This window comes from Haemorhous mexicanus, chromosome 10 (assembly GCF_027477595.1).
Source record: "Haemorhous mexicanus isolate bHaeMex1 chromosome 10, bHaeMex1.pri, whole genome shotgun sequence".
NCBI classification, from domain to species: domain Eukaryota; kingdom Metazoa; phylum Chordata; class Aves; order Passeriformes; family Fringillidae; genus Haemorhous; species Haemorhous mexicanus.
Genome location: NC_082350.1, coordinates 15,056,526 through 15,078,743, shown reverse-complemented (window position 1 = coordinate 15,078,743; position 22,218 = coordinate 15,056,526). Strand labels below are relative to the sequence as shown.

The following is a 22,218-nucleotide window of genomic DNA, read 5'->3' as shown; positions in this document are numbered from 1 at the left end:
ACTTTGCACTGGCCTCCCTGCAGGAAGGATTATCTTCTCTGTGGTCTTTCAGATCAGAGAAGTGGAGTTATCTCTCTCCATGTGCCAGCTGTAGGGAACCTGGCCTGCCATCCTCAGCGTGCACAGACCCAGCCTGTACCCTTCAAACACAACCAAAGTCTGTTCTGAGAGCACAGACTTCAGTCAGGAGCAGACTTACCCTGCAAGGGATGCTGAAGGGTGAAGACTGGTCTGCACAGAAACACCTTGGCATTCCCTCTGTGATCAGCTGCAGCCCACAATTAATACACTGTGTGCGTAAGCCTTGGCACGCAGGAGCAGGGGAAGGACACAATAGGTCACCAACCCTTCATGAAAAATGCCCATTCCTTTCTTTACACAGTGCTGAACTAATCATAAAACCCTCTCCCATGCTGTCAATGTCATGGTAGAGCATAAGCCAGGGAGACCTGGAGACAAAGCCACAAATGAGTAAAGTGCCTGACGTCCTAGGCCACAGCTGTGATTTGTACCCACTGAAGTGGACAAAAGCAGCTCATATCTCTCCACCTCCCCAAAATAAAGCTAAAACAAAGGAGCCAGATGGGTTGAGAATCAGGGAGAAAAGTGGCTTTTTGGGCTCAGTTTTCACTTTGCACAGGAGCTTCCTTGTCTTCAGAAATCACACACCATGTCTGCTGTGTGCTTAGCAAGACCTCGGTCATGTCTGTCATACTGATATTCCTAACACACAAAAACTGAGGGAAAGACAGGGCTGAGTCAGTTTGAAGAGAGCCTGATGCCCCCGATATGCACCCACATCTCTGCCTGGTGAATCAGGCTGTCTGGAGACTGAATGAGAGTGTGTTCCTCTACCACAGAAGGCCAGCAAGATAAAAATAACCCCCAAAAGCCTACATTCAGCCTGGAAGCACAGTGCTGAGCCAGGGACAATGATAATAGGAAAACACAATAGTTCCTCAGAGCAGTCCTAAAATAATAGATTATAAATGGCAAAAGGGGAGGAGAAGGGAGTGAGGGCTATTTTATCACTATTCTAAAAGCATTCAGATGAATTAAATTTGGATTCACTTGACAGTTCTCGAGAGCCAAAATGTTCTAAATATAATGCTGAATGTCCCTAAACCCAAAACATGTCAGCAAGAGTCCCTTGGCCAGGGTGTTCTTTTCCACCCCTCCCCTGGTTTAGCCTTTGCCCCATGATGGTTATTTGCCTTTCTGGAGAGCTTAATCAGGAGCTATTAGAGACAGTGCTCTCTAAGCTGTATAATGTTAAAAGTCCATTAGCTCACCCCAAGCAAGGCTGGCAGGAGGGAGATGATGTACTTGCTGAAGTTGAACAAGCTATTTGCATGCTGAATACTTCTAATCACTGAGCAATGCCAGGAGAATGTGAACATTACTACCCTCAGCTGCCCAGCAGCCTTTCCAACACGCTCACTTTAATACAAGACAAAGTGGCAAAATGCATCCAGCACTGAACCCAGAAAAAGGGACAGGTGGATGTTTTTAAGCAACTCTATGCATGGACTATGCACACCTTTAAAAAAAAAAATTATCAGAAATAATCATTAGCAAAGTCTGTCTTCCTTCCCCTCAGCCACAGTCACTTGCATTGTGGATGGCCACTAGTATTATGCATGGGTTAAGAAAACATGATAAATGTCTGCTTACTTTTGGTCTGACCACAATCAGCTTTTATCCAGCAAAGTACACACGCTTTGTTTTAAGCATATTTTCAAGTCTCCCAATGGAATTTATTGTGACTGCCACCTTTCAATGCCTGTTTCAGTCAAGTTTTAGCAGACACAAGCCTGTCTCACAGCCCTCCATGGGGAGGCCAAGCAGTGGAAGGGCACAGAGCTCAGCTGTCCAGCACAGAACCACCACAGCTGCCAAAAGAAGGTTGCTCTCCACTGGAACAAGGCAATCAGGGAAAGTCCAAGAATCTAGATCAAAATTAGCACTATTTGTCACAATGACAACAGAGAAAACACACTAGTAAAAACCAGCTCTTTCAGAGGCTTTTGAGGACTGGCTTCTATTTTGGGCAGTGCATGGTTAAAGTCCTGCTGGTGTTTTGCTGCAAAGAGTGACTCTGATGCCCAGCTGTAGTTTTCTGGTTAGAGCACCAACACTTCTCTGGGCTAAAGTATTGGAATATGTGCAGAAAGCAATTTATCACAGCCAGACAAGAGTGACTGAGGCTTCACACAACGTGCCTGAAGGAGCAGAGACTGCAGGATGACACAAAGTTCTTGGTGTCTTGTTCCCTTCTGCCTTCAAAAGAGTTCTCCCAAAACAGCACAGAGTAACCCCCCTTAGCTGGTGGTTCTGTCACCTCTGCAGCAGCTCAGGTGTCCCTCTGAAGAAGTGACAGCTTTTTCAGCATCTCCCAGAACTTACAACAACTGGAACCAGTCAAATTAGCTGCTTCTCCCACTGTCCTGCTGGAGAGAAACCCTGTGGAGAGAACAAAGGCGAAAGCATGTTCCAAGAGTAGGACCAGAGCCAAGATGCCCAAGGAGGATCACACTGGGAGGTGAAGTGGAGCCTCTGAAGAGCACTTTTCCTTCCTCCCCACCTTTCTGATGCCTCAAAGCCAGACCCTCTTGGCTGGGACTCCCTCCATTTTAACCCTGTAGGAGTCGGTAACTCACAGACTCACAAGGGATCCATCCTACATGCTGCCAGCCCCTCACAAACTGTCCCAGTCCTTTTGCAACATCACTCAGGACAGGGAGAAGTCAGCAGAAAGGTGGATAATGGGCAAAAAGAAAAGAAAAAAAAGAAATCTTATCTGCCATAGCAGTGGGTGCAGAACTGAAGCTCCCATGGAGACACTGGCTCACAACAATGACTTCTCTCCTCTTGACATCAGCAGGGAAGATGCCTACATTGCTAGTTTAAAGCAAATTCCCTCTTATTTCAGTGTTTGTCAGATTGGCCAAGTCTCTAACCCCATGGGGCTGAATCCTCTAAAATGCTTGTGTGAATGACTTTCAAGAACTCCCTAACAGGAAAAGCACCATGGTTTCCTTGAAACTTGCAGAGAGAAGTAAAGAGTAAAAGGTCATTGGTATCTAAACCCACTGACTACTTTGAAATCCCTCATAGAGACTTCTGCACTTCACAAGTGCCAGCATATACTCAAAGGCGAGAGGGGACAACGGAAAAGGAAGAAAATAGTCTTTTGTATTCTCTAATATACAAAACACTTGTCACTCTGGGCTGGCAGCGTGCTTTATTAAGTTAACTATGGTACGTGGAGAGGAACAAATACTAGACAGATACAAACCTACAGATTAGGATTCTGTCTCCTGGGAAGACAGATGATCCAGGTAGAGGATATAACATTCTCACAAACCTACCTGGAAAACTGCTTTTCAGTCCAGTAAAAAGTCAAGCCTCCATTCCCCCACAAGAAAAAAAAGAATAAAAACCAACCACAACACACAGAATGCAGGAAGAACAAGGTGGATACTTTTCAAAACGTTTTTTTTAATTAAAACCAAAAAAAGGAGCACACACCAGAGCTTGACATGGGCAAGTCAAACTGCTGGTCACCAGGACATTGAACTGGCATGAGGAAGGCTGTGTTTCTGCATATCTCAGGAGCACTGGCACAGACAATGGGGCTCCTGGGAGAGTACTCTGCCTGCCAGGCTACTGCTGCTTTGTGCTGAGCAGGTTTCTCATGTAGTGATGGGAAACTTCATCCTGCAGCCCAGACTCTTCTTTCAACAAACAGAAGTTCCAGAGACTGGGGAAGAAACCATTTCAACAAATCTGCATTTTCCACACACTTCTGGAGAGGATTCCCCGTTGTTTCTCCTGCCTCCCCCAGGCAGGTTTCACAGGTTTTTATGGAAACTCATCTTTGGCAATAGCCACACGGGTAGGACCCAGCTCTGCTTCTGCTGAAGCCAATCCATGTCCTTCCCCAGACCAAACTGCAGCTGCACTGGGCTCATGATCAAGAGCCAATTGTGCTTTAAGGTTAAATCCTCGTCCACTCCATCAGGCCAGCAACTTCTGAGAGCTTCTTGTAAGTGTGTACCAGTAAATTCAGGTAAATGTGAATATCTTGGCTGTAGCAATGGGGTGAAGTTTTCAATTATGCCCAAGAGATGGAGGAGCTGAAGTTTTAAGACATGACTTGGGCACTAGATCACGTATTGAAACCTCCCTGCCATCTAATAAAGCAGTTGCCAAAGCTGTTGGTGTGCTGCTCCACCAGCCTGGTTTCTTTACCACAAAGGCTGGACTGAAAACGTGACACATTTTTCATACACAATTTTTATCAGTTAGAATTTACTAGATATGCACCTCATTTGTCTGTCAAATATTTAAAAAATACTTCAACCTGCTCTAATAATCACATTTTAACACATGCATCAAGTTTGGATCAGAACAGCATCTCTGGGATAATCAGTAAGCCCAAATTGCTGATTTAAGGCCTAAATATCAGTCACTGGCCAGCCAGCCACAATAAGTCACTCTATCCTTGAACTCTTGGAATAATTTTTGGCTCAGACTAACCCTTGTTACCATACATCTTACCCTACACACAGAAGAAAAGTGTATGTGTTTTTCAAGGCTACTGTTGCACCACAAGTTTACACACAAACACAACTTTTGCAAACATGAGACCAGAGTAAGATCTCCCATATCCCAGGGTGAGTCAGAAAGTTCTCAGGAGTCCAGGGAATGGTAACTGCCAGAAAGGATCAGGCCTAATACATGCATTAGAGAAGCAAGGTAGCTCCTTTGCTGGAGGTCTGGCTGATTCACTTTGCACATAGCACTGCTTTAGCATTACATCCTTATCTAATGGTAAACCTGTTTCAACAACATGCAATACATATTAATGCAATATGCACTGCAACACACAATACGCATCCAAAGAAATATGCCAATGCAAAACTCTGACTGCTCACACATAGCCGGGCTAACAAGGAAGTCTTTTACAAAAGACAATCAAGAAATCACCTGAAACCATGAGACCAGAGGGGTCTCAAGCAATCAGCAATATTGAGACCTAATAACAGATGCTAATTCATGAAAGAAACACAAACAGTGGGACTGAGGTAATGGCAGAGATTTCATTAGTGCAATTACATTTAAAATGGTATGTTCTTTAATAGAATTTAAATAAGGCTTTGAATAATTACACACACTAAAACTAACATTCCATAACCTTATTCCGCATGGAAAAGCAGCAGAAACAACCCTCTGGACTGTACAAGGTCCAATTAATGAACAATTACATTCAAAAAGTTGATCAAAACAGAAACAACTCTTTCCCCAAAAAGCTGCATCATCATCTTTAAAGTCAGCTTTCTCCCCTGTATCAGAAATGTGAAGAACAGATGAACTGGGCTTCAGCCCAGTAGATTTGGCCTCGTCAGATTACCAGTAGTACTTTCCAACCCAGCCTCTCCTCATTTCTTTAGGGGGATGGAAGCTCATGGAAAAAAAGTGAATTTCTGAAGCAACGGAGGTGAGTTGTTCTTTCTCCCGGCCCAACAATGTACACAAATTATGGAAGCTTGGGAAAAACCCCTACATTACACTGTGGCTTGTGTTATGATGCATGTCCTCCTTTAGAAACTACTCACAGACAATGGGGCAGGGTGGGTAAAAAAAAAAAAAAAAAGCAGCATATGAAATAGTAATATACTGTTCCAAAATCTGCACTGTCCTGCAGAAACAGGATTTATAATTTGTTCAGATTGTTCTCAACAGATCCAATCTATGCTGGATATGTGAAAAACCAAGAGACTAAGTCATCAAGGAAAACCAAATTAAAAAACCTGCGCACTGCAAGAGTTTTAAAAAACAAAACAAATAAAAATCCCAAGAAACACTGACGAAAGCTCAGAAAAATTTATCATCAATTCTGAAGTGGGGCCTTGTGACATCATCTGGATTAATGAAGACAGAGATGGACTTTCCGGGGTTCTCAGTCACTAGCTGTTGCAACTTTTTGGCTAACCGGTCGTCGGGCTGGTTGGGGTCCCCTCCATCGGACTGCGGGGAGGGGATGCTGGTGGTGCTGCCCCGCCGCTGCAGCTCCAGGGTGAGCCTGTTGGCTGCCTTGACGTGCTCGATGGCAGTCCGGAGGTGCTCGGCAGGGTCGGAGCGCACCGAGGACAGCTTCCGCGCGTGGAGCATCACCGTGTCTTCCGAGAGGTGCTCCAGCATGTTGCACTGCGGGATGAAGTAGTTAGGGCACATCTTGTTGACCAAGCAGTGCTGGAGATCATCGATGAGACCCAGGAGGAAATGGGCTGCGTAATCCTCCTGGGCCAGGTAGCTGGCTGGCAGCCTGTCACAAGCCCACAGCATCATGCTCCGCAGGTGATATGGACTAATGGCTTTGGGGCGGGACAGCAGTTTGATGATGATGGCTTTGCAGGCCTGGTAGGCTTGCATGAGGCTGCTGGAGATGCACTTTTTCAGCTGCACTTCACTCCTGGCAAATGACAGCCTCCATTCATTGTCCTTCTTCCCCTTGTAGGAACATGCAGGCACTAAGTAAAACCCACTTATGACTTCCTCCTCCGTGATCTTCCCGTCCCAGAAGTGGTTCTCCATCAGCCAGCTCTGTGCCACAGCTGGCCAGCCTTTGAAGGACACCACAGGGACAATGTCATACAGCATGCGGCTGCTGCCCACTCCCAAAATAATGGATATGATAGTCCCATTCTTTTCTACCTTCTCCACCTTTGGCATCCCTCGCTGGGGCTTTTTCTGGATCTCAGAGAGCACGATGCTAATGGACTCATAGAACCAGTCTGCAACTTTTGTTGGGGAGAAGAAGTAGTTGGTGGCTCCATTGATATGGTCCACGATTGTGCAGCAGTCCTTCCACTTGCTGATGGTTCCTTCGTCGAACAGGCGCAGGCTCAGCCAGGAGTGGCACAGGGCCGAGTGGCGCATGTCCAGCGTCACCGGCTGGTTGCGGTCGTGCAGCTTCAGCGCGGGCACCAGCAGGGTGAAGTCCATGTCATAGTCCGTGCCCCGGGCGTAAACATTCAGCTCATCGAGGTCAATGTCCACCACACCTTCCCGCACGCCGCCCGACAGCAGCAGGTACTCGTTGGCTACAGGCAGCTTCTGGTCGAGTTTCTGAACCATGCCTGAAAAAGACAGAAAGAGAAGTCCTTTCAAAAAAGGCAAACAGATCCAGGATCTAACCAGGATTAAAACCCATTCCATGCCCAGCAGGAAAAGAAAGCAACCAGCGGTATCTATAACTTTTGGTGTGGCAAAAACATACATCAGGCCCAGCACTCAGACAACCTTGACTCAGGGCAAGGCCTTCCCTGCATTCCTGGGAATGTGTGAAGTCCATCCTAAATATCACATTTCAAGCAATGGAAAAAAGCAGCAGCCTATGGTGAAACACAGCAAAGCTACTTCCCGAACTAAATGTAACTTTTAAAACACCTTTTAAACCAGTTTTTCACCACATTGACATTCATTTCCAGAGTATCCAAATGTTTCACAAACACTCCATAGAGAAAAGAGAGAATATTAATTGACTCGCTGTTCTTGTTTTCTCTCTGGTAGAGAAAAAAGCTGGACCAGCATCAGGGATGTGGTTTGTTCATGAGTGAATGAATAGCTACAAATGTTAGTTCAAGCAGGTCTGATTTCACAATCTGCTTTACATTTACGGATGAACAAGGCAACATGAACAAAAGAAATGCATCCTTCTCTTGTGGGCGAGTGGAACAGGTTAAATGATCAGGCAATTAGAGAAGCCAGCTCTTAAATTGGCTCTTCAAGCTGCAATGACATAAAATATCTGATCAGCTCCCCAGAACACAGATATGAAGACAGATTTTTACTTTCAGTACCAAAACCAGACGGGACATTCACCCTGCAGTGCCCATACCAGCTGTACAAAGCCAGCTTTTCACCGGGAATTCTATAAATACACCCCACTGTACTGTGTCCACAGAACATGAACAGCAGACTGAGACTCTACACAGAAGCTGAGATATTAGCACCTCATTCAGTGTTCAAATTAGGCTTAAAATTGAGCTCTGCACTTCAACTGCTCTGCAGTCTGCTCCTGCTTTCTGGGCTGATTCACTGCTGGTGTTCCTCTTGTGGTTAAACGCTTTTGGTTGCTTCCCAGCCTCAATTCAGCTGCCACACCTCAGCCATGAGGGAACAAAGGCCAGTGGTTCTGAATGGAGATGCTGAAGTTGTTAGAAGCACTGCAAAAGGGATAGATTTTATTCCTTACAAGTACAAATGCACTAGTTTCTGTTGGCATGCATTACTGAGTCCAGCTTCTGAAGGCAATATGGTTTGTTTACATCAAGAATGGTCAAATGGGCAACTTCCATTAAAAGGAAGCCAGTCTTAGAGAGACAGCAGTGGGAATAACTAGCCAAAGGCATAACAGAGTGAGCCAGAAAGCTGCCAGTCACTCTGTCAGCCCAGAAATCACAGGCAGACACATCAAGAATGTGAAACACAAATGATCAGCGCTACAGTCTGAGTACCCATCCTGTCATAGTCCCAGTGACTGCAGAGCCTTTCCTGAGATAATGCATCCCTGTAGGGTCACAGACACTGCCTGCACTGAGTGGGTCACCCTAGCAGAGAGCAGCAGCAGCACCCCAAGGCACTGAGGGCTGCACTAGGCTGAGTGGCACTGCAGCGCTTTCAGACAGACTCCCCTGTCCTTCCCTGTGTGCTAGGACAGCAACAAGGAAATGCTACCTGCATGCGTATAGGTAAGCCATGACCAGAGCAAAATCTAAAGCTCTGTGGACACTGATTCCTTGGGAAAGCCAAGGATATTGTAGGAAGAGGCCTCTGTGTGAAGCAGAATGCATCTTGGGGCAATACTCAGTGTACCTGAAAGCCCCCATGTGAAATTCCTTGTTAAATACATTTTACTTGTTTCATTCCTTCCAAGAGCACTGGACCCAGTCCATTTTGCTGCACTGAGCTGGGATGATTTTCCTGCCAGGCAGCAAGGACATAAACCCTTCTATTTCATGCAGCTCCAGGGGCTGCAACAGAAGGAAATATCTCTAAAGGAGTGCTAAGAAACTCTTCCTGCTAAATCCTGAGCTAATCCCATTCTGCGATCTTGCCACACGCTGCCCTGTTCATCCTCAAAGGGTAATGACTAAAAAAAGCTTCTGTCAACCTCAAAAACATTTTCTGAGGCTTAGACACACAGTGAGCTATGTTACCCTGATCTGTGGAGCAGCAAAGTCTTACACAGGCTTCCCTAAGCCAGAGGCCAAATAAGTGGCAGTCACTCTTTTGCTGTACCCAGAAGGGGTTTCCTAATGGGTACCTCAATTGACGTGACTCCTGCAGACACTACTGACACACTGCCTCTGAATCCTGTCCTTGAACCAGTGCAAGCAGCCTAAGTGCTTTACACCTCTGCTGGAAGTTGAGTCCAATACCCACAAAGTAGAGTCTGGATCAATCGCATCATAGGGACAAGGAGCAATTTTTTTTTCCCCCAAAGATTAATGTACTACTGGCCCTTACTGTAGGGCAGCACAGCTATTCATGATATGAAGGGTTTGGATGGCCCATCCTGCCTCTACACTCAGCCAAAATTTCCCACTCAGGATGGTGCTCTTCAGCATCTGCCACACAGATCTGCAGATGTGCCTGAGATAGGCAGACAAATTGTAACTATCCTACAGGAGAAAATGTTCAAACCTATAGGACTCAATAAAGGATGCATTTTTCTAAATATTTTTAAACTTAAAGGATGAAAAATGCTCTGCAGTGGGCCCTTTGCACCAGAACTTCTATCTCAGAGCCTTCAACTAAAAAAGAAAATCAGGATTTTTCTAAAGGAATTCCCCACTCCAGAACCTGCTGTTGGATGGGTTGCTCTCCTTGGCCTGAAGAAAACCTTTGTCCTTACATGGGAGCAATAGAGTTGATAGTCCAACCCCATTCAACCAGCAGCAAGACTCAAGCCCTGCCTTCTGTACACTGTCAATTAGTCACTTGATTTTCCCTCTCCAGAACTCTAGACCTACCAGCAGAAGAGAAATATTGAAAAATAGTAAGGAAATGGTTGCAGGAAATGATCTAATATACCATCAATCTCTCTCTACCTGGCTGGCTGCAGTTTAAATTCAAACCCCTGAGCTCTGCTTGGCACAGAATTTCCCCTTCAAGTCCCGAACCAGCAACATCTGCAGCTCTGCCACAGAGCAAGAGAAAGAATTTTTGCTAAATGATCACAGCAGCATTGCTGATCCAACTGAAGTGGTGGAGCAGGGAGTTAAGGTCCCCTTGAGGAAAGTATATTTAGAATAGGCATAGAGTGTTCTATAAATAGTTGAGCTGGCCAAATTCAGGATTACCTAAGGGTTTAGGGGTTTGCAGTGTCTTCAAACTGCCCCCCTTGCTCACAAATCTATTTGAAATGTGAAGGGATCTCAAGGAATCCCATCAGCCAGAACTGTGTGCACACACCACCGTGTCACAAAGCTTTCACCCCAGGTTTCTGCAGCCCATGAAAGTACAACACAAGTAGGCACTCCAGTTCAGCAAGCATGTAAGAGCAATACAAAGAAAAATACCAAGTCTGGTACTCAACCCAAGTACTTAATAGCATCAGTGGGCAGTTTGAGCTCTGTTCTTTTCATCTCAGTCCCAGGACCTCCTGGGAGGAGAAGGCATAGGGGGTACAGAAAAACTAATGAAATTTATAGAAGATCTGTGCAGTTGTCTGTAAAGACCACACCAGAATGAATAGGGTTAAACACACAAAACAAATTTTAGCTGAAGGACCAGCTCTCATGGTATCAAAGTAGGTTCACGGATACATAAGAAGCCTCTTGCAGCTACCAGGCAAGACACATAATTTGCAGTAGTACCTTGTGTGACACTGAAAAGGTTGCTTGGCAAAGCTAAGTGAGAGATTGGTGTACAGTTACCACTTCTTTCTAAAGCACCTTAAAGGAGTTCTGTTTTTCTAGATATGTAACTAATTTAAGATCTTCCCTAGCTAGTAATTTTGGCTTTCTAACAGGTAAGTATGTTTGCAAGCATGAGAAAGGCAAGGATTGTAAGAATCAGGAGCACCACCTGTAGGCCAGGCTTGCTGGTTGGTTTAGTAAACATTAATTCAGAGGAACACAAGTGAGCAAGTGAATTCTACCAACAGAACATTGTTCCTTTGTTGTTTCTTCAGTGTTAGGAAAAAAAGGATTTATTTCTATTTCAAGCACTAAGATACAAAGAGAATAAAAACAGAGAAAAGAGATTTTACTTTATATAACACCTACATTTGGGACACATCCTTGAATGAACTGTGACTCTGATGCAGATGACACAGAGACTATTCTTCCCATTGAAAACAAAAAAACTGCAATGCAAAAATGCTCTCCAACCATGACAGAATTTCAGATTCACTGATTTCATGACCATTGCAGTGTGTGCTGGGATCCACTGCTATTTCATGACTAGCTTTGTGTAAATAAGGAGGAACACACAGATTTGTCTTTGAAGGAACTGATCACAAGAAAAACATGATGTAAAAACTTATTTCTAATATATGCATTTCCTAATTTTGGGTTCCTTCTTGAAGTCTTTCTTCCTGACACTTTAGATGTGCAACCATTGCCACCAAAAGGAAACAGGGCAAAGCAAGATGCTGTTCTGTTAGTCTATCTTGGTCTCATCAAACTGAATGGGGTGATGTTCAGGGCAGTCACTGAATTCAGGGAGGCTTCTGCTGCGTGGGAACTAAAGAGAGGTCAAAGGAGCAATGGGGGGCTCAGAAAGGTTCCACAGAGGAGAATCAGCAGAACCTTGCACACAGAAGAAGACTATCACAGGAATTCTTCTGGGAGCCAAGCCAGACCCAGGCACTAAATGGTGTATGCCCCCCTCGAGTTCCCTGGCAGCCTAGGGAGAAGTTATATAGAAGGGACCTTCCTTATATATGTGATCTGCTCTACAGGAAAAGCTAAGGACCACTCACATATTCTACTGCCTCCCTCTTTTCTACTACTGCTTAATCCTTCCACAGGACCCAGCATGCATAGTCGAGGCTCTTGATTTTTCCTCACAGGTTATCCTAGAGAATGCCTTTTTTCTTCTATATGAAATCATTACCATCCTGTAAGTCCAAGACCTAAGGAAGTCTGACTTCCTGGATGATCAGACAGTGGCTGCTCAAAAAGAAGATTTCTGCAGAGGTCTCCCAGCTATGCCTGAGCAGTGTGTGTTGAATTTCAGAGGCTTCTTTAAGACAAGATGAGAGGCCGCTCTGATGCATCTGGACTGCACAGATTCTTCTGTTTCCCTTGGTAATTGCAATTCTATTTATGAGCAGCACAAGTTTTTGTTACGCAGGAGAACTGGAAGAGTCAGCTCTTTAGGGGAGTCTTCAGTTACAAAGCACATTTTGAGAGGACTGTTGGCGGAAGCAGGCAGGGGGTGGGAGAAGAGTGGGGAGACTGAACCATGTGATACCAGTTCAGTCAAATATGGGATGTGAGCGAAGGAAGCTGCTCCTTGCAGACTGATACACCAGTGTCCTACTGATTCTGCTCCTTTTAGAAATCTTGTGACATGGTGACAGAACACACTGCAGGGAGACAGCACCCCCTCGTAGAAGAAATCAGCTTCTTTCTCCAAAGTCTTCTTTAAAAACAATCTTTAAAGTAGTGTCCCAGTTTTTTGCCATTTTTCATGTGTCCTGGTGGAAGCCACCCACCTCTCTGAAATCCTGTTTGGCAATGGAAAGGAGTGTTTCATGGTGCAAGCAGGAAAAAAAAAAAAAAAAAGAAAAAAGAAAAAAAAAAAAAAAAAAAGCAAGAAAGAGCCCAGATTCAAAGGAAACATCTAAACCCACTCTGGGACCAAAACCAGCAGTAGTGTTTCTATAGTGATCTGCTTGGCTTAACCAGTCAGGGCTCAGAGACCACAACAGCAGGACCAGATTGCTCCCAGAGCTGGAACCAGCATTTTCAGAGGGAGCCCCCACATTGCTGTGCACCTCTACTCTGGGCAGGAAGAGTTTGAGAGTCAGTTCCAAACTGATGCTAGGTTTCCACCATGCCAGTCTGCCTATTCAAGAGTCTCATCTCCAGAGTCATATTAGCCAAACTAATAGGAGTGATGAAAGGTGAAAGCCTACATGGAATATGAAGTGCAAGTCAAAGAGGTGCTCTTGGGTCTGAAAAATGTGGGTGATGAGGTCCGAAAGCAGCTGACAAGCAGAACAGAGGGAACAGAGAGGATAGCTGTAAGAACAAGTTGCTGCTACACCCCAGTTAACACTGCACACTGTGTCCATAAGGTGTCCATATTTTCAAATGTGCATAAGACATGAAATTCCCTGTGGAAATGGCACAAGATGCCACCTCTGCTGGAACTGCAATGCCAGAGACAAAATATGCCAAGGGACAGATTGTTTTAACAGTTCCACCCTCTGGGACTGAGAGTGCACATTTGGCAAGGGCTACACAAGGTCTAGATGGGCCATTTCTGCTCACACCCCTACAGAGCACTGCTAAACATTCGGCAAGATGTTACCCTGGGGGAGACTCACCAGGATTCCTCTCTTGGATCTGATTAGAAGGTAACAGCAGTGGGCACAAACCAGGTTGAGCATCTTGAGTGCAAACACACAGCTTGCAGGAGAGGCTGTTCTGCCCTTGTTTTTCCTAGTTCCTTCCCTGTTACTGAGACCCTCACAAGAGCCCAATAACCTCAGAGTGGTACATGACATGTCCACCTACTGTAGCACCCTGGCTCAGACAACTACTGCTGAGGGTTTCAGAGAAGCATTAAGAGCAAGGAAAGTACAGCATAATAATTTTCCCTCTGCAATCTCCAAGCATTCTCTGGCTTTGCTATTTCCCAACCCAGAGGCAGTATTTGCAGCTTTGTCTTTAATAGCACTGACAGACTTATCTGCCTGGAATGTCTCTCATTGCTTTGTAAATCAGTTATATTTTTGTTATAGTCAGTGCCTTGCAGCACCGTGTTTCACAAAAGGCATGTGCCAAAAGGACTTCCTTTTGCTAGCTTGCTAGGAAATGAAGAAAATCACCTAACCATGGCACCTTCCATAGATCACTGAAGATCTTACACAGCTTCATCAGTCATCTTTCTTCCACATTGAGAAGGACAACTTATTTAAACTTTGTTTAGCCGACTGTCCTGACCTGCAATTGTGTGGGCCCTGGTATTGCTACACTCAAGTGAAATGAGATGGCCAACACTGCATGAAAAGGTGACTTCACATGAAAAAGGTGACTTCTGGGTGAATGTCTTCACAGTCCTCTGGGAAATACCTCAGCAGCCTTGCTTGCTAAATTAGCCCCACTTCACTGCAGGTTTGCTCAGTGTAATGGAGTCCTCCTCTCCAGTATTGAATTTCACCTTCAGGATGTTCCCCTTGTAAAAGCCAACACCAATCCCATCACTTTACAAGGGGTGTTGCTGACACTGCAAAAGAACTGTGGAAGTAGGACAGGGTAAGGTTTTGGAGACTGCACATGGGAACAAAGTCCCCAGCCTCCTCGAGCTCTCATCCCAATCTGAGGAGTCAGCACCAGGTGCCTCTCACAGAAAACACGTGGCAGCTCTCCACTGATGAGCAAAGCCATTCCCTTCCAAACCTGGCAACACATTCTCCTCTCACTCCAGTCAGCTACAGAGGCACAAGTACATGTCAGGCAGAACTTGACTCCAAGGTTGCAAAAGAACTTTGGGCTCCTCTGGGATGGTTTTGTGTTCTCAGTTACTGTCTGGTGTCTTTTTCCCATCCTGAAAGGGCTAAGTTGCCACACCACTTTATGTTCTGGTGCCAGTGGGCTGCCACCAGAGGAATGCCACCACAACCTCACATCCTCTAAATAACAGAAGAGCCTCCACTGTAAATGCACTTTGAGTCTTGTTCTACCAAGACTCCTGCTTACAGCTATCCAACACACCACAAATTCACTCCCCAGCTGCTAAATTACCAGCTTGCTTTCTTTTCCTTTAGTAGTTGTTTTCTGCAAAGATAAGACACAGCCAAGACAAATCACAGCACCCTTCCTTATGAACTGGGCCTGAGCTAACACTGCCCATCCCCAGGGCCTGCCTTTTCTGTAATAACAGCCCTACCTTGCTGCAGAGCAGCAGGAGATTTGTCCTTGACTCAACAATTCTTCACTAAATCATCCAGAAAAGCTAAGCTTACATGTGGAGTACACATGGTGACTAACAGCCATCAGGGAGTTGATGAATAATCACAACTGTAGTTCATGTCCTTGATTTTCCCTTAAAATCCACCAAACTTGGCTCCTGGCGTCAACTACATGATCACAAAGGCATCTCTTTCAATTGCTTTCATTTTTTTAATCCACCAGTTACAAAAACTATTTAGGTTTATACAATGGGACAGGTCAGAAAAAGAGGGAATGAAGGATGTTTCCAGGAAACCAGCCAAGCACCAAAAGAGTGCTGGAAATCCTGAGTTCTCTGAGTACAGAAGGAAAGCAGCTGTCTTCAGAAGTCTTTCTGAGGCATGTAGTGGAGAAAATTACATGAACTGAATCTTCTCTCCAGCCCTTAGTATTCACTAGACTCCATCTGTACAGACCTGATCTGGCCCCTTTGACAAATGTGGTATCCAAACACTGGGAGAAGACAAGAAAGATAGGCCAAATATGGCTGAGACAAGCAATGCCAGAAGCACAATATAATTTTTCTTTGTCCTTGCACGTGAGCATGGATTGGACTACCAAAACGAGGCAGGAAATGCAGATCCTTGTCAGAGTGTGCTGAAATCAAAAAGGCTTAAACAATACAGCTGTGTCTGAGCTCATGAAGCTAAGAGCAAGCTTTCCTGCAGTATTAACCAACTTCACACCCACCACTGAGAACATGGCCAAAGCCATGTGGAGCTGGATCAAGTCACCTATAGGAGATGCTATTGCCAAAGCCCCATGTGCAGCATCAGCAGTATGTATGCTTGGTTGGCTTTGACTTTAATGTAAAATTCCTCTTCATCCACATCACCAGAAGTTGATACAGGCCAAATTTGTTGTTAGCAGAAAACAGAGCAGCTCTCCTGAAGTGAATGGAAATGTCAAGAGCATTTCTCCTTGCTTTCCATGGGAGACAGGCAGAGGAAAACCTAAGCCCTCCAAGCTTGCCTGTCCATGTCCCACTGCTCCTATCATCCTGCTCCAGCTTCATCTTGCAGAGGTCATATCTGACAGCACACAAAAGCCATCAGAAGTTTCTAACCAAAATCTCAGATTTTACAGCCATTTTTTTTTTTTGCAGCTGAGCACTGTCATCTGTCAAAGAGCACAGCAGGAAGCACTGTGTGGATTCGATCTCCATCAAGCACCAAGCCCACAGCCCCAGCAGCTGTCAAGGATCTCTTATCCCTGCAGCACAGCAGTGGCCAGGAAGCATGGAACTGAATAATTAGAGTAAAAGAGAAAGGGAAGAGCAACCACTGCTACAGCAGGGTAGAACCTGGACCACCTGGTGTGAAGGTATGCAGTAAAATGCCACTGTCATTTTGGCACAGGACAGCAAAGGTGAAGTGCAGTCACCTGAAGAAGGCAACAGTAAGAAGTCACTTGGCCAGGTGACCCTGAAAGATCCAGGTATTGCAACCACCCTCCTTCCAGTGTAAGGTGTGGATTGGCTGGTGGGAAGGAGGAGCTGGTAGAGCTGGCAGGGCTCATTGGCCCATGTCCTGGAAGCATGTGCAGTGAGATGAGGGCTGTATTTTTGGAGCAATTCTCTGTTACCAGGAGCAAGGCTTGAAATGCCCTTTCCACAGAACTCCCATCCCATTTTACCCACTCTGCTCACTCAGGAGAAATTCCAAGAGAACAACCACATCTGTTGCAAAGCCTTTTTGTGCTTACCTGGAATGAAATAAAGCCTCACACACACATCTATTTAAAGAAAGGCCTGGTGATCTCTTGGCTCATCAGGATGAAAGCTACTTTGCAAGGTGAAGGAGGGAGGAGAAAGCAAAATTGTTGCTGATCAAATATAAAATTTGCGAAGTATGTTCCAGGAAGCTGTCCCCGCCAATAGCTGAGCCCCAAAGTAATGTCTGCTCTAAAAATCTAATGGAATAATGGCATGAGCAAGATTGGGTCCAGAAACTGTCAGAAACATATGCAAAAGACCTCATGAAGTAGGATTTCAAAGTCTTCTTGTAATGGAAAGCTGATGACAATCAAAGCTCATTCTTCAAATCTCATCTCCCATCAGGGCTGCTTCACCTTCCTGACTCTGAAAGCTCAGGTGAGCAGAATCCCATTCCCCAATGCCCCCATGTTTTAGGAAGGAGTGTCCCCAGCCCAAACATACATGAAAAGACAGGCCATGAAATCACAACAATGTCTTCCCAGTTTCATGTTCCCCAGCCATTTTTGCAAGGAGGACAGAGGAAAGGCAACTACTGCTCAAAATCCAGTAGAAATATATTTCAATGGAATAGAAAATTCAGTTAGCTCACTTAACTTTCCCCTGAAAATGTGAGAACTAGAAATGCTTTGTTTACACTCTATTTAACAGAGAACCTCACATAACTCCAGTAAAATGACTGAAGGAAAATCCACAGTATACTGGTAGAATTTTCCTACCTGCTTTTGGAGTTTCTTTCAAAAATTAAAGAACCTTCTTTATTGTCTTAAACAGTGATAATCTGGAATTGTAATCCTACAAATTGCCTTGTACATACAATCATGAAAAATGCTAAAAAGCTTTGTTCACAAATGATGATAAAGAAATAATGCTTAGAAGAGGCAGGTATATGGAGAATACAGATCCTTCAAATGAATTCAGTAATTAGAAATCTCACCTGTATTTTATAGATGTTGCTGTGAAAATACTTTGTAAAATTTCCATGTGGATATTCAGCTTCTGCAAGCCTTGCTATCCCTTGCATGAAAACACTTCCCAGCACAACAGAGATGGGTACTGTTTGAATACAGTCCTGCTACACAGAAAGCAACGAATAACACAGTGCTTGCTGGTTTCCCACTGACAGCTGGTCCCCACACTGTGATTAACAGACAAAGAAAGAAGATTACAGACCTCCTAAATTTGCTAACACAGTTTTCAGAATTAATTGCATGAGGTAGAATCAGGAATACGAGGGTGTGAGCTGGCCCTGTAACAAGGGTGCTTGTCCCTGAAGTCAGACAGAGCTGATGTACAGCTCATATCCAGCAGAAATCAGAGCACAATCCTACTTGTTTGTTCCTGTCTGCACCTTAGGAAGGACTGGCAGAGGCAGAGACAGGAAAATACTGGTTTGCAGCTGAAGCCAACCATCACCAAAGCACAAATCACACCCTGAGCTGTGCAGGGGCTGCTCTGGCTGGCATTGTTCTACTTGTGCCCACGGAGACCTGCCTTGGATGATGGGCTGGGCCAAGATCTGAGGCCCCTGAACTGCCCTATTCTCCTGGCCTCACAAACAATCCACAGGGAGGAGGAGTATAAAAAAAACCTTTCAGATTTCCTTCCTGACTTAATGGGGTTTGGGGGACTTCCTAGTTAAGCTCAGGGATCAGCCAGCTCTTACCCACAGGCGGAGCCCAGAGGAGGGCAAAAGTATGTCAGTTCCAAACAGCCACTGGCATCCTCTGTCTACAGACAGAGCTACCACTAGGAGGACCCTGCAAAATTTTTGTTGCTAAAACACAACACCCTGCCCCAAATTATATTCTGAGCATTCAGAAATTAAGTAAGAAATATTGCACAGAACTTTGTGGTTGAGGAAGAAGCAGCACTTTATCCCTTCCCAGAGAGATGCCTCATGAAAACACAATGCTGCTAAAACATCTCTGCTTTCCCAAGCTGAGGACATTCTACTTTGCTGCTGCGAGTTCTTTAAATCACCATGTTGAGCTTTAAATCTGAAAGGAATGAGGGATTTGTCTTTACAAAAAAAAACCTGTAGGTCTGCTGCTAAATAAAGCTAGATACTAAGAGATAAAAGAAACAATGGAAGGGATTCCAATGGAAGGGAGTGAGAGGGATTTGTCTTTTCAAACAACCTGTAGGTCTGCTGATGAATAAAGTCAGATACTGAGAGAAGAAAGAAACAATGGGAAGAACCATAAATTCCATAGGAGTTCCACTGATTGACACAAGGAAAAGAAAAGGAGGGTACAGATTAGAAGGCAGTCATAGGCATTAGGCACTCCGGGAATTCTGTACCTCTCAAGTACCTCAGCCAATGTGGAAACAGAGAGGGACATGCAACCGGGAAATAAGGATAAAAAGGAGGCTGCGTCCTCCAAAAATTAGTGAGATCCCGGGGTAATGCCCCATGGCCTCTCTCGTTATTCGAATAAAGTTACAGGACTGCTACTACTACAGAGTAGTCCTGTAACTTTTTGGACATAAACCTCTGGTGTTTGTGCCTTAATTTCCCTGACAAATCTTACTTCAAACTTCACTGGCAGTTACCCAGCCAATTAACGGGAAGGCAGGAATCATTCCGCCTTGCCGCGGGCCCGTTCAAGGCGCCGGGGAAGCCGTGCCAGCCCCAGCAGCAGCGGCGGCGGAGCGTGCGGCGCTCTGTGCCGGCAGCAGATGGCAGGAGCGCACCGAGGAGCGCAGCACAGCCGCGCCCGGCCCGGAGCCGCCGGCAGCGCTCTCCCGCCGCCCCGCGACCAGGCACGGGCACGCACACACACCGACAGCCCTCCCCGCCGCCCGACAGGGCTTACCGTGCAGGGCCAGCCAGCTCTGACACAATTATAGCTTCGAGACCGCCACCAGGCCGCCAAACGGCATTCGCTCCATCCTTTTCACCGGGTGTACGCCAGGAGTCCTCTGGCAGCAAACAATGTACGGGTGGGAGCGAGATGCGACTTTAAGAGGGGATAAGCCAGAAGATAGACACCAAACCTGCCTACAAATCCTATTTAATGCCAGATTTCCAGCTTGTGACGACTGGAGGAAAAGGCCAGCATTTTGTCTAAGCCATCTGTACACAGCTCCTTTTGTGCCGCTTCTCTTTGAGCATTTATGCCACTTTGCACAGCAGCACAACTGAGCAGGCAGCGAGCACCACGGCTTCAAAGGAGAACAACTGCTGTTTATAGAAGCACTGTCAAGAATTTATTGCTAATGCATTTTGATAAGTTATGAAAAGAGAATGAATCATTGCAGGTAAATTTAGTTCAAAAATTAGATTTTCTATTTCTTCTTCAAAAACCAAGTAAACTCTCAGCAAGCACAGAGCTGCCCAGGAGCAGTTCTTGTGTTCAGTGGAAGCAGCTACTTCAGTTTAAGGACAGAGCTCTCCAGAGAGTCGGATTAAAGGTGAAGTCAACATCTAACTAATCAGTTTCCCTTATTTATCTTCCTCCTCAGAAAAAAGTGAATACAAAAAAAGTAATCTAGGAGCATTCAAAATTAAACACAAAGGGGATCATCTAGGAATACACATACACCCATGTATTGAAGAGCAGGGCTGGGATTTTGGAACTCAGGGCAATAAATAGAGAGTCTATCTGGAAATGGGGGATGAGCAGAAAGCATTAAGAAAAAAGCCAATAAAAACAGTGTTGTAAAGTCGTATTTGCATGTTTTAATCCAGTGTATAAAATTTCTGAACTAAAATGATTTAAAATGCACCTAAATAGCAGAGACAAAGGAAGACAAAAATAGCGTCTTAGTCAAGGGAACTGTATTTCTATTTTGTCAGTGTAACTTCCAGAGATTTAAAATACAGACCCTCCTCTATGAGTGATCTGCTGCAGAAAAGGGAGGAGGTTACCACATGACTCCACCTGTAGCACCAAGATCCATCAAACTGGCCCTGTGTCAGCTGAGTTATAGGTCAGCAAAGGAACAAATCCAGAGTGGGAAGTGGGTGCATTTAACGTGTTTAATTAATTGAATGTGTGTGCTCTAACAGATAGCTGTGAACATCTGGCAACACAGAACACATCTGGGATGAAGGAACATCAAAGGAACAAACCCAGGCATCCTTTGAGTTTACAGAAATAGCAAACTACCACCACAAGTGCTGTGTTGGTAACGCGGCCACTGAGTAAACTACAGCACCATGCCCAGCAAGAGCATCAGAACTGTCCTATAGATGCTTCTGAAGCTGCATTTAAATAGCTATTGTCATACCCATACTGTAGCTGTAGGCCAGCAAAAACCTTAATGGAGGAGACAAACATGTACTTCTCTGCCCCAGAACACTCCCCAGCCTTTGAATACTGCCCAGACAGTCACAGGAGACACTGCTGGGATAGCTCTCTTGCTGGCTCCAGACATGCATATCCAGAAGCAACCCACCAGCAAGCCTATTTCAAGCCCTAGAATTGATTTCCAAGTATTGGATAGTGATGCAGATGTCCTGTCATGTTCTTTCCTCCTTGCCCCCAACCCCAATCCAGTCAGGAGTCTGAAAAAAAGGAGGCGAGTGGATAATTCTAAATCTTCACACCTATTTTCCCATTCCACTGCAGTTAAAAGGAAAGGGCCCAGCCCCAGCAGTCAGTGTGAGGGACAGGGCATTTGCTGCAAGGGGGCTGGATGGAGGTCCAGTTTAAGGATCATGGGAGGAAATTCTCTACTGTGGGGAAGTCAGTAAGCAGGGACGACAAAAGGAACACATCTGGAAAACAGCAGAGGAAGCAGAAAAAGTAAATGAAGTGGCAAACAGAGCCCTCCTAGGGCCATAAAAGTTGCAGATTCCTTGAGGAATACTTGTTGAATCCAATGGGATGTGGTCTGGGATTAAAGCAAAATTGTGGCAGTTCAGAAGACGCACACAGGATTTAAGCACTGAACAGCAACACTCACTAGAGCTCTTTAACTTTGGTGCTCACTCTGCCAAGGGCAGATGAGCTGGGCACGGAGCAGAGAGGGGCCAGAGACTAATTCAGAGTCATGCTTTTGAAAGCCCCGAGTATTTCATCTCAGAGGCCTGAGACCAAAGCTTGTGTAACAGAAGAAACAAATGTGGAAACAAGTGAAGCAAAGAGAGCTTACAGCAGGGAGGAAATGCAGGAATTGGGCTTTGGGGGAGCCTGCACTGCTAAAGAGCAATCGCTTGATTGCATGAAGGATGAATGCTGGGAGATGTCTGAGTCTCCAGCCTGCTTGAGATGCTCAGCACACAAACAGCCCTGGCTCAGTGAGCCCCAAACCACAGCTGCATTCCCCACATCAGTGGATGAAGTGAGAGCAGCC

The 22,218-nt window shown here is 45.3% G+C and overlaps 1 protein-coding gene across 1 annotated transcript in view; it reads right to left on the bottom strand.

The window, feature by feature from the left end:
- Positions 1–3,481: 3,481 nt before the first annotated feature.
- MB21D2 (Mab-21 domain containing 2) overlaps positions 3,482–22,218 on the bottom strand; it is a 58,059-nt gene continuing 39,322 nt past the window's right edge. Inside the window, exon 2 of the mRNA XM_059855477.1 lies at positions 3,482–7,145. Coding sequence (XP_059711460.1) covers positions 5,881–7,145 — 1,265 coding nt within the window. The 3' untranslated portion in view covers positions 3,482–5,880. The remainder of the gene's footprint in view (positions 7,146–22,218) is intronic.